Source organism: Dasypus novemcinctus, chromosome 19 (assembly GCF_030445035.2).
Source record: "Dasypus novemcinctus isolate mDasNov1 chromosome 19, mDasNov1.1.hap2, whole genome shotgun sequence".
Taxonomy (NCBI): Eukaryota; Metazoa; Chordata; class Mammalia; order Cingulata; family Dasypodidae; genus Dasypus; species Dasypus novemcinctus.
Window position 1 is genome coordinate 34,687,083 of NC_080691.1, and position 17,957 is coordinate 34,705,039.

General features: G+C 38.4%; 1 protein-coding gene across 1 annotated transcript in view; it reads left to right on the plus strand.

The window, feature by feature from the left end:
* GRK3 (G protein-coupled receptor kinase 3) overlaps positions 1 to 17,957 on the plus strand; it is a 152,508-nt gene that overhangs the window by 88,606 nt on the left and 45,945 nt on the right. The window contains exons 6-9 of the mRNA XM_058281566.1: positions 3,170 to 3,231; positions 6,874 to 6,925; positions 8,654 to 8,745; positions 13,565 to 13,664. Of these exons, the coding sequence (XP_058137549.1) occupies positions 3,170 to 3,231; positions 6,874 to 6,925; positions 8,654 to 8,745; positions 13,565 to 13,664 (306 nt within the window). The remainder of the gene's footprint in view (positions 1 to 3,169; positions 3,232 to 6,873; positions 6,926 to 8,653; positions 8,746 to 13,564; positions 13,665 to 17,957) is intronic.

Consider the following 17,957-nt stretch of genomic DNA (forward strand, 5'->3'; position numbering starts at 1 on the left):
ACAGGTATAGTAACCATAAAGTCAGTTGAATTATTGAAGTTCTTTGTGTTGAAATTTCTTATCAAGGAGAAGAGAGAAAAAAATAATCAGAAAATAAATACAAAATGCTTTCTGTTCAACTCCTTCTGCTTGCAAAATTGAATTTAGAAACAAGTATCTGCATGGGGCTATTTGGTGGCAGGGGCCAGATGGAGTCCTCGCTTACATCTGAGTGCCTACTGTGTGCCAGGGACTATGCTAAGCCCTTGACATTCTTAATGTTTTTTCTTTTTCTTTTTAATACGCTTTTTTTTTTCATTTTAAAATAAAATTTTATTGAAGAATATCATTCATATATGAACATATGTAAGCAATAAATGTATAGTAAAATATGTGAATTTACAAAACAAACATGCATATCATCAGTCAAAGCTCCCATACATCTCCCTGCCACCAATACCTAGCATTGTTATAAGACATTTTTTACAAAATGAAGGAACATTTTCAAAATATTATTACTACTATAGCCCTTAGTTTACTTTTGGTGTATTTTCCCACAGTCCACCCAATTATTAGCACCCTATATTAGTATTTTATATTTGTTATTGTTTAGGAGAAAATGTTCTAATATTTGTCCTCTTAACCACAGTCCATCATCCACTACTAGATTCCCTGTGTTAAAAAGTCCCATGTTTTGTACACTTTTTTTTTCTTTTTTCTTTTTTAAGAGATATTTAGATTATACATGTAACATAAAAAATGTAGGGATTCCCATATGCCCTGCTCCCTACACCTCCCACATTTTCCCACTTTAGGAACATCCTTCATTAGTGAGGTATATTTATTGCAATTGATGAACACATTTTGGAACATTGCCAGTAAGAGTGGATTAAAGTTTACCTTGTAGTTTATGCTCTTTCCCACCCAATTCTGTAGTTATGGCGAGATATATAATAGCCTGCGTCTGTCAACCTTCTTAATTTTACTTAATTCTCATGATAGCCTTGTGGATTAGTATTGATTCTCCCATTTTACAGATGAAGGAAAGTGAAGCTCAGAGAGGTGACATTGCTTGCTGATGATCCCATTATTGAACTCTGGTTGGATTCCTTACCTGGCATCTTTTGTGGCTGTTTCTCTTGAAAAGTTTTAATAATGGTGTATTATGTGTAGTCTTGAGATTTTATAGTAATCTTCAAAATTACTCTCTATTTTATTAAATGGAGGATGTGGAATGTATGATAAAATAAGGAGGAATAACATTCACATTATTTTTTAATAGTAAACTGTGATATATAGATTTAGCCTTTTCCTAGATCTTGGAACACTTTCTCTGCTTTGTCTTTTGAACCTCTTGAGACTTACTTGTGGCCCTTGTTCTTTTGCATCTGGAGAACTTGGCTAAGGCAGATATTATATTGTTTGACCCTTTGCTGTCGTGGAGTCATAGAATTTCAGAGCTGGCAAGAACTTCAAAAAGATGGCTCAGTTTTGCCCTTTTACTCCTAAGGGAACAGGGCCCAGAAGGTTCTAGCAGCCAGTCTCAGTGCTCTGCCTGAACAGTGAAACCCCTATGATGTGGCAGGGGCTACCTTGAGCATCCCTATTGACAGACCAGTGTCCTTTCTGCTGAAGAGCTGCATTTGCTTCACTGCCTGTGTTTGGTTACTGTGGCTTTCTGCAAACTTTCATACTCTTATCACTCAGTTTGGATTGTCCTGTGATCTGAACATTCCTTTCGCAGACTTTCAGGATGGTCTGTGAAGGTGCGAATACATTAAATTTATTTATTTTTATTTATTATTAGATTTATTTTTATTTATTTTTCTCCCCTTCCCCCCTGCCCCCAGTTGTCTGTTCTCTGTGTCCATTCGCTGTGTGTTCTTCTGTGTCTGCTTCTATCCTTGTCAGCGGCACCGGGAATCTGTGTCTCTCTTTGTTGAGTCATCTTGCTGCGTCAGCTCTCCGTGTGTGCCACGTCACTCCTGGGCAGGCTCATCTTTCTTTCACGCTGTGCGGCTCTCCTTATGGGGTGTACTCCTTGAGCTTGGGGCTCCCCTACACGGGGGACACCCCTGCATGGCACAGCACTCCTTGTGCGCATCAGCACTGTGCATGGGCCAGCTCCACACGGGTCAAGGAGGCCCTGGGTTTGAACACGAATTTCCCATGTGGTAGGCAGACGCTCTATCCGTTGAGCCAAGTCCGCTTTCCTATGTTAAATTTATGTCATTTAACGAGTTGAGGGTATCAATGTAGTTTCCAAAACTGTCTAATTGATTTTAGAAATGTTGCTGTTTTATATTTTTTGTAGTTTTTTATTTAAAACCATCCATTGAAAAGGAAAATGTATGCTGTTTATTAAGTAATGAATAAAGCAGCACAAAATTTAAGTAGAGTGTTGTTCTCTGTGAGAGGAGGGATCAAGAGCACTGCTGTCTTAATCCTGATTTAGCTATTAAGTAGTTGAGAAACCCTGGTGAGCTAGCCTACATCTCCGCTCCACAGCCTCCTTCTGTGGGAGGTAAGGAGGTGGGATGAATGCTCCCTGCAGTTCCCTTTAGCCCTGTGATTTTATACCAAGAGGTACAAAACCAATAAATAAACTAGCTAATTAAAAAAAAATTACTCCACAGGAAGTCTGTTTATGTTTAGATTATAAAACTTAGTACTAATGCTGATTATGAGTGTCTTTTGTTATTTATAAGGCTGGCTACATAATTTATGGGGCCCAGTGCAAAATACAAATGTGGGGTCCCTTGTTCATAAATTACTAAGAACTTCAAGATGATGAAGCAGAGCATTTAACCAATCCCTGGACTCTTGTAAGGGTAGCCCTGGATGACTTCAAGAGGACACATACCCACAAAGCTGTCCCTGGTTGTTTAAGAAGTTTCTGCGACTTACCAGGAGCTGTGCTAGGCCAGAGAAATTCAGTGGCACATAAGACAGAGCTTTCCCTTCCTGTGTGGAACTCACAATCTAGTCATGTAGATAACCATTAAACAAATAATTGTAATGATGACTCCATTAGTGAAAATTCTGAGAAGTACTAGGAGGGAAAAGTATAAGATGCTGTAGGAGTATAGCATTGGGAACCTCACCTAGTCTGAGTTTCTCATTGGCTTTTATTTTCACTCTAATATTTTCCTATTTATGCAGTATGGAATTTCTTTTCTGTCCTTTCCAGCCATATATAGAAGAAATTTGTGAAAGTCTTCGAGGCAACATTTTTCAAAAATTCTTGGAAAGGTATGAAATTTTATATATAAAATATTACAGAGTTGTATCTCATTTTACCAAGTTAGAGATGTCCCTAAAATGTATGTTCATTCATTCATTCCAGTACTTATTGACCATGTGTGAAGCTCTGTGTTGGACCATTTTCTCAGTACATTACATTATAATTTTCGGGTTTGCATATCTTCATGTTACTCTGAACTTCAGTTCTTTAGCTTTAAAACGGTCTACACTTTAGGCTACGAGACTCAATATTAAAATTATCTTATTTGGAGACCTTTTCTTATGCAAGCATGATTCCGTCATTAATCTCATCCATTTGTTTGAATTTTGAAACCTAATCCCTCAAAGTGAGACAGGCCTGTACTCGATTCTTTACGTAGTTATAGAATTTAAGAGCTTAAGCAAATGTCTTTTTGTGGTCCTACATATCTTTACTATAACTAGTTGTCCCTTTGGGTTACTCAAACTATAGAACATGTTTAACATATTAAACTCAGAAGATTTTCAGTGATGCCTGTGAAAGTGTTCGGCTCCTAGGCTTTTCAGGCACCTCAGTCAGCTCCTCAATATTTTGAGAGATGCTTCTGTGATGAGGCATCATTGGAATCGGATTTTCTAAAACTGAATCTGCATTCACACTCCCTGTACTTTTTTCCATAAACTTGGCTAATTTCTAGATAAATGACATGATAACTGTGTCTCATTGCTGGAGCAATGTGCAGCTGTTCAGTAATTGCCCTTTAAAAACAAATGCTACTTTACTGCAGTTTTCTTCTCTGCATATTCAAAGAACTAAAATAATTTTAAAAAGAGTTGTTTTGTGATTCTACTAGAGTTCAAGAGATAATTTTATCCTGGAGTAGAATCAGTACTTTGAAAAACTATTATTCATATAAATGATGACACTTTTCTGGGTAGTAGCAGAAACTTTGCCAAAAAGCAGCAGAATCAGACCAGAGGCTGGACTGCTGGTTTAGAGCTGAGTTCCAGCCAAGTCCTGGCCTATCTCCATGCTGTTGCGTCTAAACTCTGACCTTTCCCAACTCTTGGGTCAACCTGCTTTTGTGTAATCCTTGCGCAGGAAGGGAGAGATGGGAATGGTAATTAAATTTTTGGAGTAGGCTTTTCCCTGCATGTCTTGTCAATCTTCGCTCACCGCCAAGGTTAGCATACAAGGTCTTTTTCTACACTGAGGTAGCCATGCACTCTTCAGGTGACAGGAAAGACAGGTGAAGCTGTTTACATTTTAGGCAAGCACACACGCTGGATTTTTGGAAGCAGTTGCAATTTTATGTAAATTAATTATTTTCAAAGTCTATTTCTTAAATATATAGTTAAATATGAGTTAATTTTTTTTATCTCTTTAGTTCTTTTTATATGGATACATTCTTTAAATAGAAAATTCCATTGTCAGGTCATGTATTTTGATTTTTGGCTTTGAAAAGTATGGACCCTCTAGAATCCCACCGCCCTTGGCTGACTTGGATCCTATTTCAGGTCGTGAACTTCACTTGTTCTGCAAAACAAAGGCTGGCTCAGGGATCAGAGTTAAAAACCCTTGTTCTGCCCCCAGCCTTCTGCCATCACAACTATTTCGGTACCTTTTACCCCTGTTCTTCCCTTAGAGATACCAACCTGTAAACCTCCTGCAAGGGCTCTGGCATGGCCGTGGTTCCTCTTCTGTCAAGAACGGACCCATTCTAGTTACTAGGTGTTGACTAGGAATAGTTTTCCGTGACTCCCAGTGAGACACCACTGAGCCTACTTAGAGCAAATGCATATTTAAAGGGTAAATGTGTGTGAGGGTGTTCTTTTGTAGAGGATGGTTATTTGGGGGCTAGTTTGAAAAGTGGTGAGATATGCAGATCACCATCCCCTGATGCTACCTCTGAACTCCAGAATCTGAGAAAATAGTATGAACTAGCCCCAAAAAACAAGGGAATTCTGAAGTATCCATTAAGGATTTATAAATGCAGAGTGTGCCCAAATGTGGTGTTGCTGTTTTGCCACCAACATGCTTTAGAAAACTGCCTGAAATATCTTTATTAGGAAGTCTCAAAATATAAAAGTGAGTTTATTTTACCAACTGCATAAAGATTTTAGAAAGGTCAGTGAAACACTCTTCACAAATCATTTAATGCCATTGATAAAAAGATGCTGGGTAATTACAAAAAATTCATCAGCATATGAGTTTCAGCATAATAATTAGACTCAGAAATGTTTTTGAAAGCTTCTTAGATGGCGTGTTCAAAGAAACCCCCAGGGAATTGTGGTGTTTTGGTGCCTTAAGGCATTGTTATAATGCAAATAATACCTATAACTTGTAGTTTATGACTGACCTTCCATTTTTCCTCCCTTCCTTCCTCCCTCCCTCCCTCCCTCCCTCCCTTCCTTCCTCCCTCCCTCCCTCCCTCCCTCCCTTCCTTCCTTCCTTCCTTCCTTCCTTCCTTCCTTCCTTCCTTCCTCCCTCTCTTCCTCCCTCCCTCCCTTTCCTTCCTTTCCTTCCTTTCCTTCCTTCCTTCCATCTGTCTGTCCATCTGTCCATCCATCCAGTCATTCAGAGATCCCTGAATACTGTTTCTATGTAAAGAATCATGCTGGGAGCTAGATGAGATTTACCATCTCCAAAAATATTCTTTACTTTTCGAGGAGGATTTGATTTAGTATGTAATTCTTTTTGTAAATCTTTTTGAAAACAAATACTCTGTAGATCTATTGCTCATTAACAAAACAGTAATCAAAATATATTAAATATATGAGATAGATATTTTTCTTATTTCATGGATGAAGAAAGCACTCATTAAGCAAATTGAGTAAATTGTGGGAGCATATCAGTGCAGTAGGAATTAGTGGACCTTCTAATTCTAGTCTGAGTTTTCCTCCTACACTATTTGCATCTTTGAGAGGCAATACTGAGTAGCAATGAAGAGGTCACTCTGAAGCCTGTTGGTCTGGGTTCAAATCCTGACTCTATCCATTCCCACATTGGCTCCTTGGGCAGCACTTACCTTTTTGATGCTTCATTCTTCTCAGATGTAAAATGGGCATTACAGTATTACAATAGTTGTTGGGAAGATTAAATGAGCAGCACCTGATACATGGTAAGCCCTATTTAAGTGTTTGCTACTTTCCTTATGGTTAGTAGTAGATGTTAGTTTTTTTGCCATTTAGATCTGCACTACTCAGTACGGTAAGGTAGCCACTAGCCATATGTAACTATTGGGTGCTTAAAGTGAGATGCTCTCTAAGTGTAAAATACACACCAAATTTTGAAGACTTAATATAAAAATAAGAATGTAGCATTTCTCAATAATATTGATTACATATTGATATATTTGGTTAAATAAAATATATTATTATTTAAATATGTATTTGGTTCATGTTATCTATTGGACAGTCCTGCTGTGGAAAAAAAATGTTACCAGAGCATATGACAATCAAAGGAGAAACATGAAATCTTTGATTGAATCACAAAACAGAGCTGTGAATACTAGTGATTTTTTTTTTTTTTTTTGGAAAAATATTTAAGAAAACTTACTCTATTTGAGAACCAGTACAGGAATACAATTCTAGTTTATCTTATAATGTTGCTCTATAAATCCAGTTAATATGATATGTAACTTTTCAATAATTATTCATATTCTTTTTTAGTGACAAGTTCACTAGATTTTGTCAGTGGAAAAACGTAGAACTAAATATCCATGTAAGTATCTTTTTGTTTTGTTTTGTTTTTAAAATAAAAACTCCCTCTGGCATAACCTCGTGAGAAAATACTTTATTCTGGAGAGTGATCCCAAGGGAGAGTATACTGCCTAAACAGATGTCATCCTTACAGCCTTATGGATTAAAAATTCATCCTTATGGATTAAAAATTCATCCTTCCACACCAATTACAAATAATTTGACTTTTAATTCTTTTTTTTTGCATTCATGTAAGAATGTGCTTATATATAAATAAATATATATTTAAGACATTTTAAGCAGTAATTGACCATTTAAGGTAAATAGTATTAATAGTAAAAATACAGGTCTTCTGTTTAGTATGATTTAATATGTTCTTGTCTTTTGCTGTCCAGGTAAAATTCCTCTTTTTCTTATTAGATGGAAGTCATATAATAAAAATGATGATGTCTTTTACTAGGCAAAGGTTTTTATCTTGTTTTATATTATTTTGAGAATTTAAAAAAGCCATCCTCAAATACAGGCCACTCTCTAACACGAATAGCCTGTAGCTTTCTGTCTTTTAGCTTTTAATGTCAGTAATTCTAGGGCATAATCTTCACTTCATTTTTAGAATGCACAGTTCTTTTTATAGTCTATTTTAGCTTCTCTTCCACATTTTTCCTTCATAGACTTATAATTGGGCAGAAGAAATAATCAACTGGATTTTCTTTTTGAGTTTTTTACTTGACTGGTAGTGCCAAAAGAGAAATCTCTTTAGCATCCCTTTCCTATCAGATTTCCTGGCAGGATTTAGAAGAAGCAAGAAGCAATAACATACATTATATCTTATATCTGCTCCAGATCTTTCTTATGCTTCTGCTGCTACAGCAGATGCCACGTGCTGGTGGGCTTTGGGCATCATCCATGAAGTATGAGGACTAAATGCCTGCTAATAGGATGTGGAGATGACATTTTAAGCATTGTTTGGAGGGATGGGGAAGACCGTTTGAAGAATATGACCCTTAATTTGCCAGGACACATAAATTAGTAGGCATTTGGTATGGTTGGTGGCCTTTTACCATATAGGTAGGTTTCACTTAATGCTATTAAAATCACTTAGGAAGCAGAGCAGTACTGAGATATTATTGGCAAAAGGAAAGTGCTTATGAATAAATCTTTTTATATGCTTTACTCATATTAGTCTTATTTCATGCTCACATCCCCAGCATGAGTCTTCTTGATTCACTGATGTTATCAATAAAAAATTCACATGGCCTGCATCTGTCAGGTTTTCTGATCATATGGCCCACTGTTAGGAAAACATAGATGCTTTGACATAGAGTCATGTTTTTCTACCATGTCAGTTCTGGGAAATGTTGGAATGATCCCAAACCTTAGACTTCAGAGTAGCTGAAGTTGTTTTTAATTTTTCATTAGAAATTTCACACTCATCTTCCATGTATGCATTTAGTAATCTTAAATTTATGAGACTGGAAAAACAATCTAATTTGGTTCTCACACTCTCATCTTCCCATCACTTTGGTTTTGTGCCTCATTTACCGTGGCGATGGAGCAGAAGAAGGTTAGAGCAAGTCTTGCCATTCTCGTACATCTAATCTTTCAGCTTGAAGAATCAGTTGTGGAAAGGGTAGATCCCTACATCAGAATTGTATTTTAATAACTGTATTTAGTTTTGCTTGAAAAAATATTTCTATAAACTTAACTTTTATGCAATTTCATGTTTTCATTTTGTGTTTTGAATTCACAGTTGACCATGAATGATTTCAGTGTACATAGGATTATTGGGCGAGGAGGATTTGGTGAAGTATATGGTTGCAGAAAAGCAGACACTGGAAAAATGTAAGCTTTCTATGCTAATAAGTTTTACTGGAAAGAGGATTTTATGTCTGTGTCAAAAGGCAGTCCCTACATAGAAATATTGGAAGCCTGTGATCCAGATTTATTTCTCAGAAAGAAATAAAATATATTTTGTTAAGCATGGTAAATGAGAATAAGCTAGGCCCTTTACTTCTTAGGGCAAAATGACAAGTTAAACAATAATAATGTATTGAGTGTCCACCATGGTTCAGGTTGTGGGAGAGGATGCAGAGATCCAGCAAGAATTCATTCCTGACAACCCAGTCAGCTCATACTGCACTGAATTCTTTACTTTGCAGAAGAGTGATATTCTTTTCTATATAATGGCTTGTCTCCCTTAATCAAGTCAAATGTGACTTAGTATTTACAGTTTGGGTTGACAGCATTTCAGTAGATGTCAGTTTCATAGATCAGGAGATTACATGTGGGTAAGGAAAAAGCCGTGCTGATGACAGTTGTAAGACTCAGTCGCCCATTGGGTAACTTTTCTTATAGGAGGTTGATGTGAGTTAATTAAGTGCTCTTGAGCCAAGCATTAGAGTATTCCAGAAAGTGAATGGTGGAGTTCAAAAGTGTGTGGGAATTTAAAAATATATATTTAAGAAGCGGTTTTCTTACTTCTTCTCCCTAAGTGAACACATTTCTGAAACCAAAAGAGAAAGGAAAATTAGGACTTGATGGACCCAGAACTATAAGTTTGACTTAGTGACAGTAATGTTAGAAGAGTGGGCAAGTTAGAATAGTATATGGAGCTCAGTTTATAAAACAATGGAGTCAGTATAAGAAGGAATGTTTGGAATTTCCTAATTCAGTGTCTTCTCCAGCTGCTACCCTAGCATTGCCTACAGGTCATCACCTAGCATTTGCCTGGACACTGACTGCTTTGCCAAGTAGTCCATTCCATTTTAGACAGGTCTAGTAGTTGGCATGCTCTTTATTGTTTAGGGGTGGAAATGTCCCTTCACTAATTTATGCCCACTGGTCTCTTCTCTGATTTGGGACCCTCTGTAGGGTAAACCCAGTGCCCGAAACCAGGTGTTTGAAGTCTGGGGTCATGCCCAGGATGTGTAGTCTGATATTCAGGAACGTGGGTCTTGGGCTTGGACTGGCTAGGTCAGAGCTCAGCTTCAGCACCTTTGGCTTGGACAATGTGTGATCTCTTGGTGCTCTTGTTTCCTTGTCTGTAAAATAGGGATAATAAAAGTACCTGTGTTGCAGTTTCTAGGACATATTAAGTACAAATAAATAAGAGTATACTTAAACATAGAGTTCTCCACATCCCTGGTCTCCTCCCCGTTCTGTACTTTCACAGTGGACTTTTTATTTGTAGCTTACTACATTTCACCAATTTTGTTAGTTCTGCTTCATCTTTGCAGCTTGTGGAGATATTTAGAATATAAGTGTGTCCCATGATACTTTAGTTGGCCAAAGGGCTGCCAATGCAAAGTACCAAAAATCTGTTGGCTTTTATAATGGGGATTTATTTGGGGGGTAAAAGTTTATACTTCCAAGACCATAAAATTTCTAAATCAAGGCATCAGCAGAGAAACTTTCTCGCCAAGGTCAGCTACTATTGATCCCAACATGTTGCCACATGATGAAGTAGATGGCCACTGATCTCTGCTGAGGTTTCAGCCTTGCCCTCCAGAGTCTACTGTCTCTTGGAACTCAGCTGTGAGCAACCAGGCATAGGGCTTCTCTCTTAGGGCTTTTCTTTTTGCAGCTTGGATGTGGGCATAGCTGGCATCTTTTCTCTCACATTGCAGAATCATACCTGGCAGTTCCCTTTTTCCTGTGTCTGAGTCTCTCTGTGTTTCTGTTTATATCAGACCCAGCAAGGGGATAGAGACTTGACCTGAGTCACACCTCACAGATGTAGTCCAATTAAAAGCCCTAAATCAATCTTATCAAGTAATCTAATCAAAGACCCCTCAACTGTTCACAAGCCTTTCCTGTTACTTTACCAGAATTATAGTTGGTGCTGGGGTTTAAGATATACCCAGGGGATCTGAATCTCTGGACTGACCATATGATAGCCAGGTCCTGAGCCTCAACAGACTTTAGCTCCTACACTCTGGTTTATTGGACTTACCCCACTCAGCTAACATGGAGTTGAAGAATGTCAACCACCACACCATGGAGCCAAGAGTGCCTACAACTGAAAGTAGGAGGATTGCATCCAGCATCCATGTGGAATCTAAGCCCCCTCTTGACATAGATGTGGAATGGATACAACCAATCCAAGGTCCACAGGATGGAGGAATAGAATATGGATTAGAGTGGACTTACTGATATTCTATTCATGAACTATTGTGGTTAGTAATCGAAGAAAATGTGGCATTGGTGTGGAGAAAGTGGCCATGGTGGCTTCTGGGCGTGGGGAGTGGGAGGAGGAGATGAGATGTGGAGGCCTTTTTGGGACTTGGAGTTGTCCTGGGTGGTGCTGCAGGGACAATTACCGGACATTGTATGTCCTCCCATGGCCCGCTGGATGGAACGTGGGAGAGTGTGGGCTATGATGTGGACCATTGACCATGAGGTGCAGCGATGCTCAGAGATGTATTCACCAAATGCAATGAATGTGTCATGATGATGGAGGAGAATGTTGCTGGGGGGGAGTAGTGGGGTGAGGGGCGTGGGGGATACATGGAGACCTCATATTTTTTGAATGTAATATTTTAAAAAATGAATTAAAAAAATAAATAAATAAAAAGGAAAAAAACAAACAAACCTTCAACTGGATTTAATGCAATAAAGGGAATCACACCCAGAGGAATAGATTAGTTTACAAACATAATATTTCTTTTTGGGATTCATAAAATACTTTCAAACTGCCATACATGATGTAGTACATAAACATGTATTTATCACTTTACATATTTAATATTTCACTTAACTCTCAAAAACAGCAAGTTTGTGGCTGATAGTCTTCTCTTTTATAGATTAAGGGTAGATGCTTATCCAGTCACATAGCTAGGAAGTAACCACCTCAACTCCTGTGAATCCTCACTTGTGTTCTCTCCAGTCTCCAGGTCACCATTTATACCTGTGTTGGCCCCACAAACCCTGTAATGAACTGCCCCTTACACCCTCAGCAGCCTTTTTTTTTTTTTTTTAAAGATTTTTATTTATTTATTTAAATCCCCCCTTCCCCGGTTGTCTGTTCTCTGTGTCTGTTTGCTGCATCTTGTTTCTTTGTCCGCTTCTGTTGTCATCAGCGGCACGGGAAGTGTGTGCGGCGCCATTCCTGGGCAGGCTGCACTTTCTTTCGCGCTGGGCGGCTCTCCTTACGGGGTGCACTCCTTGCGCGTGGGGCTCCCCTACGCGGGGGACATCCCTGCGTGGCAGGGCACTCCTTGCGCGCATCAGCACTGCGTGTGGGCCAGCTCCACATGGGTCAAGGAGGCCCGGGGTTTGAACTGCAGACCTCCCATGTTGTAGACGGACGCCCTAACCACTGGGCCAAGTCCGTTTCCCCCTCAGCAGCCTTTTCAAGTAGCTCTCTGCTGCCTTCCACACAGAAGCCTGAGAATGGGCTTGCTCACCCAGTGGCTCAAGACTTGTGTAGGCTCTTTTTTGTCTGATTTGCAATTTAAAGGTGCTTTTCAAAACCACCTTGGTAGAGAGTGATGATAAGTGATGTGAAGCATTTAAAAAAATTCTTCATCATAAAAAAATGAAGTATTTAAAGACTATATCACCTCATGTACTTTCCATATTAAGCAGATTAATGTCTTGTCAATTGATTTGTTATAAGAACTCCTGAAAAGTATATAAAAGTTTCAGATTGGAACATTAATATCTGTTTTGATAAAACTCATGACATTATCCATTATGATCAATAAGAAATAATTGATTTTCTGTGTCCTACTGCAATACGATGATTGTCTATATTGCATTACCAGAGCTATGTGAAGTAGTTCATCAACTTAGAATTTATGGTCACACAAACACAATGCGAATGTAAACACAGCACTGCATTAATATATTTGAATTGGTTAAAAGGGGGAATTTTAGAATTTATATATGTTAGTAGAATAGAAATTAAAAATAAATAGCGTAGGAAAGCGGCTGTGGCTCAATCATTTGGGCTTCCATCTACCATATGGGAGGCCCTGGCTTCACCTCCCTGCTTCCTTGTGAAGGCAGGCTCGCCCGCACGCTGCGGAGTGCTGCCGACCTGCAAAAGTGCCAGAGTGCCGCTGGCCTCCAAATGCCGTGGAGAGCTGACTCAGCAAGGTGACGCAGGAAGAAGGGAGACAAGCGAAAAACACAGAAGAGCTCACAGCGAATGGGCACAGAGTCCAGACAACAAGCAAGCCGTGAGGGTGGGTAGAATAAAGAAAAAATAAAATACAGACAGAAGAATGCCCAGCGAATAGACACAGAGCAGACAGCAAGCAAAAAGCCGGGGGGGGGGGGGGGGGTAAATAAAAATAAATAAATAAATAGCATAGAACTATACAACACATGCAGTGAACTCTAATGTAAACTCTGAACTACAGTTAAAAGTATAGTTATAATAATACTGTTTCATCAGTTGTAAGAAAGGTACCACACTAATGACAAGCGTTAATGATAGGGAGAACTATGTGTGTAAGGGGGATGTGTATGGGAAATCTGTATTTTCTGCAAGATTTTTCTGTAAACCATCAATATCTCCAATAAAAAAAATAAAAAATTAAAAGATTAAAAAGCATTGCCTGAATCTTTATAAACATTCTCCAGTCTTATGTGTATTGTTTAAATCAGTCTAGATATAATTGCAGTATAGATTTTTCAATAATATTTCTGTTTCTAGGTATGCAATGAAATGCTTAGATAAGAAGAGGATCAAGATGAAACAAGGAGAAACATTAGCCTTAAATGAAAGGATTATGTTGTCCCTTGTCAGTACAGGAGTAAGTATTCAATTTTGAACTTTGCTTTTGTTTCCTTATTTGTGTTATAGCAGGACAATTTATTTAAAACATAGACTTTTTTGCCAGCTTTTTATTGGCTAGCCAGTTCTTGGGTAGTTTGGAATCTGTAGAAGGGAACTGCACTGCAGAGTTGATATTGTCTATTTTAAATATTACTTCTTTTTGAACTTGGAAATTAGAAAAGTGTTTTCACGCTCCATGACGCACGCTCATAACTTTGCTGCTCTCTTGTGTCTTCCTCCTTCGCTCTGCTCTTGGAACTTTGCAACTCAACTGGCCTGGGGAGCAGAGGTGGCAGAAAATAATCCTAACACAAAAATAACCACTTGAATGTCATTGAGAATTCACTATACAACTGAGACAAAGGACTAACCCAGAGAGGAAAAGGAAGAGAAAATCAGCCCCTGCAACTCACATGCAAATCAAGGGGAAACCCCTTGGGTTAGTCCAGTCTGAATTGTCTCTTCAGGGTTGTCCGTGGTTAGCATTTCGTTTGGAGGTGACTTTATTTTCTTCCCAGCACTTTCTGCTTTTTACCTACCATGGACTTTGGTCATTTATGTTTGCAGCCCTGCATTTCCATTTTACTTGCGTGTCCCACTGTAGCACCTAACAGCAAGCCTTTGCCCTGCATGGCCTGTACTTGCAAAGCAGTTTCCCATTCTTAGTTCTTTTTTGTTAGGGGTATTACCCAGGCTCAAAACCTTGGTTTTTATTTATTTGCACAGATGTCAAAGGCACATCTGGAAAAAGCCCACCCATTCCAGAACCTGTGTGTGTGTGTGTGTGTGTGCATACTGTGTCATACGGCCTTCTCATATATAGTATCTTCTGGAAGTCACTATATAGAAGGAAAGGCAGGAGAGGAGGGTGGGAATTTAACTCACCTACAGATTTAATGTTATCACTGAAACCAGGAAGGTTTATAAACAGTGAGATAAGTGGGAGCTTCTGAAGAGCATAGCTGAGTGCCAAATAAGGTCATCTTTACCAAGGATTTGAAAGAATCAGTTTTTAACAGTGAATTAAAGAATCCTTCTTATCTAGAAACAAGGAACCTGAGGCCTAAAGAGGTTAATTTCCTCGCCCAAAGTCTCTGGACTCCTGGCCAGTGTTCCTTTCTTACTGTCACTTTATAGGTTACATGATTTTAGTTTATCACCTGTATTTGTTGTACTATGGCTCACATTTGTCTAGCATTCGTTTTAAGTGGTTCTAGAAGGGTTATTTTCTATCAAAGCAAAAAACTATTGTACTTTAGCTCAACTCTAACAAATGAAAACCGTAGCTAAAAATACTTTCTGGATTATGTGCTTCTACCTTCTACCATATGGACATTAAGCATTTCAAATGAGAGTTATCTTGCATGGGTGGCCAGGTTTTTAACTGATTGGAATGGCAACTGCATACTGTATTTGAATCAGTAAGATTTGGCATTGGCTTTATTTTCTATTGGAAATGTTTTTGAGGGATGTTTGGATTTCAAATTTGGATGTGCGCTTATTGCAGAGTTTAAGTGCTTCTTAAAATATTAATTTTTAATGGACTACCTCAAAGCCTTGGATATTTATTCTCAAGAAAGCCTATAAAAATTTTGGTGTTAGAAAGGAATAAGTACAGTATTTACATAGCATTTTTATGTTGATTTTATTCAGGTGAGGGGGTAATACTTATATATGGTACCTCTATGGTCTAACCTTAAGGAAAAACATTTTTTAAAAAATTTGGGTTATATCAGGTAACTATTTTAGACTAATTTAAGAATTATTTATATTTTTTATTCAAATACCAAAAGTATAAAATTTTAAACTTGTAAATACATGATTTAACCAGGAAAGTTGAAGTAAAGTCATTTGGAATTGTTTTTGTTACTCAAAGTCTACTTTGATAAGTTTTAAGTAATTCTTAATTTAAAATTATCTCATTAAAGTAAACTTTAAATTAGTGTATATCAATATGGTTCCCTACTCATCATAGTTTTCTTTTTAGTGGAATTTTTTTAAAATTCCAAATTGAATATTCTAGGCTTCTTCCCTAATAAACAGTAGGAAATACTGTTCCTAGTTGTATTCTATAATTCTTGGAAGGTAACCTAAAAGGAAATATGCATGTTTGAGTGTTTTTCATTCACTCCAACTGTATTTGAGTGCCTAGATTATACCAGGCACTCTGCTCTAAGCTAGGGATCCCAAAGCTTGACTTTGGTCTCTGCTTTTGTGGAGCTGCATAGAATGAGAGGCAGGGATTCTCAGAAATGTGTGGGTAATTGGCACTGTGAAAGACAGGCACACAGTGCTGGGAAAGCATTGAACAGAGTGGGGTATTTTCACATATGCTCCTTGGAGTCAGGTAGCATGGAGGTGCCTGCACATGCCTGATCCAGAGAAGGGAAGTTTTGAGGAATTGTAAGAAGGGCCAGCATAGATGGGGTTGAAGTGATGGGTGAGTAGCAGAAGATAAAACTGGAGAGAGAGGGTAGGAGTGGGGAATGGGGAGGGGGGGATGACAAACCAGACCATAAAGAATGTTCTAGGCCAATTTAGAGGATATTTTTTAAATCTTAGAGCAGTTGGAAATAAAGTATTTTAAGTAGGGGGATGGCGTGATAAGCCTTACAGTTTGAAAAAATTGTTTCTAATGAGAAATTTTTTTAAAGGAAATATTTCATAGATTCCTTCTAGCACAGGTTGTGAGTTCCTGCAACGTGCAAGCCATATTGCTCAGGACCAATGGGAATTCAAAGGAGCTTTACTTGAGGATCTGCCTCTAAAAATCCACTAGCTGTTATTTACCCATGGTTTGTAATCAAGGCAGAATCTCTTAAACACAATTATCTTTGGAGTTAGGTCAACACCATTCATTAAATTGCTGTCTGTTTTTTTCCTGTTGGTCAGTATTCAGTTCTTCGTGTCCTTGAGTCCACATGCATCTTAATGTAATATCTCTTCTGCTCAGTGCCATTGAGAGATGAGGCATTGTTGGCTAATGAATTCTGTAAAGGTGCAGAACTTCTGTTCTCCAATGCTATAGAAACCTTGCCTTTATAAGTAGTGTAAACTAGCAAGAACTCTGGAGAAGGTCAGGAGACTTGGGGTTAGCCTCTTGGCTCAATACCAAATTTCTTTCTGACCTCAGGAAAATCAATTCTCTTTTTGAGGGACCTTTTTCCTTGCCCTTAAATTAAAGAAGTTGGGCTAGTGGATTTTTAAAATAAAGCCCTTCCTATTCTGGTAGCCTTTGATTTTAAATCTAAAATTCATGTCCCACCTTAATAAGAGAATACCTTCAGTATGCCTTGATCTTTTGTCATTTTCTCAAGGCTTTCATTAGGAGGATCATAAACTGTCATATTTAGAGATACCCCTTGCAAGATCTGCATGTCACCTTGGAGAAGTGGGTGCAGTTGACAACTCAAGCTGGGAAAGACCCTGGCTTGACTAAGTTTCAGGCCCACTAAGTTCTTTGCTGTACAGATGAGTCACTCATCAGATCGGGAACAAGAGCATGTGGGGAATCCCAATAAGGAAGGGCACAAACTGTGAAGCAGAGTGAGACAGTCACCCTCACAGGCTAATGGCGAGGTCTGACAAAACCTTTTTTGGTTCCAAGTAGTATAGGCCCACTGGGGAGGCCGTGTAGCTTTGCATAGAGAGAGGATGGCTCCTTTCCAAGACTGAAAGGCAAAATAAATGCTGAAATCAGTAAACACTAGCCCCATCGCAAGAGAACTCTGAGCAATTAGGTCATCACAAAACAAATGTGGTTTATTCTGGAGTAATTTCTAACAGAAGATTTATGAGTCTTTAGTATATAAGAATGTGTTAACTCAAACTTATGAATATCTCCTCAACACAGAGGTCTGCACAATGCAAGTTCTGCTTACAATTATTCTCTTGAAATATAATAATTCCCTTTGGAATTTAATAATTCTCTTTCTGTTAAGAAAGCAGATATTTCAGTTGAATAGCAAGTATGGACGGTATCTTAAAAAACCTAATGGATCTAATTATGGACCCCATAGCAAAGACGAATTTTCAAACAACACATATGCATATTATTCAGGACCCAGATCGGGGTACAGAATGTTACCAGACTCCAGAAGCTTCCTGTGCCCCTTTGCTGTCACTAGCTCCAGGCCAAGGATGTGGATCCAGATTTCTAACACTAATTTAGTTTTGCCTATACTTGAACTTTTGTAACTGTACTGTACTCTTTCTTTTGCCTGACTTCTCTCACTCTGTGTTGCCTGTCAGATTCATCTCTGTTGTTACA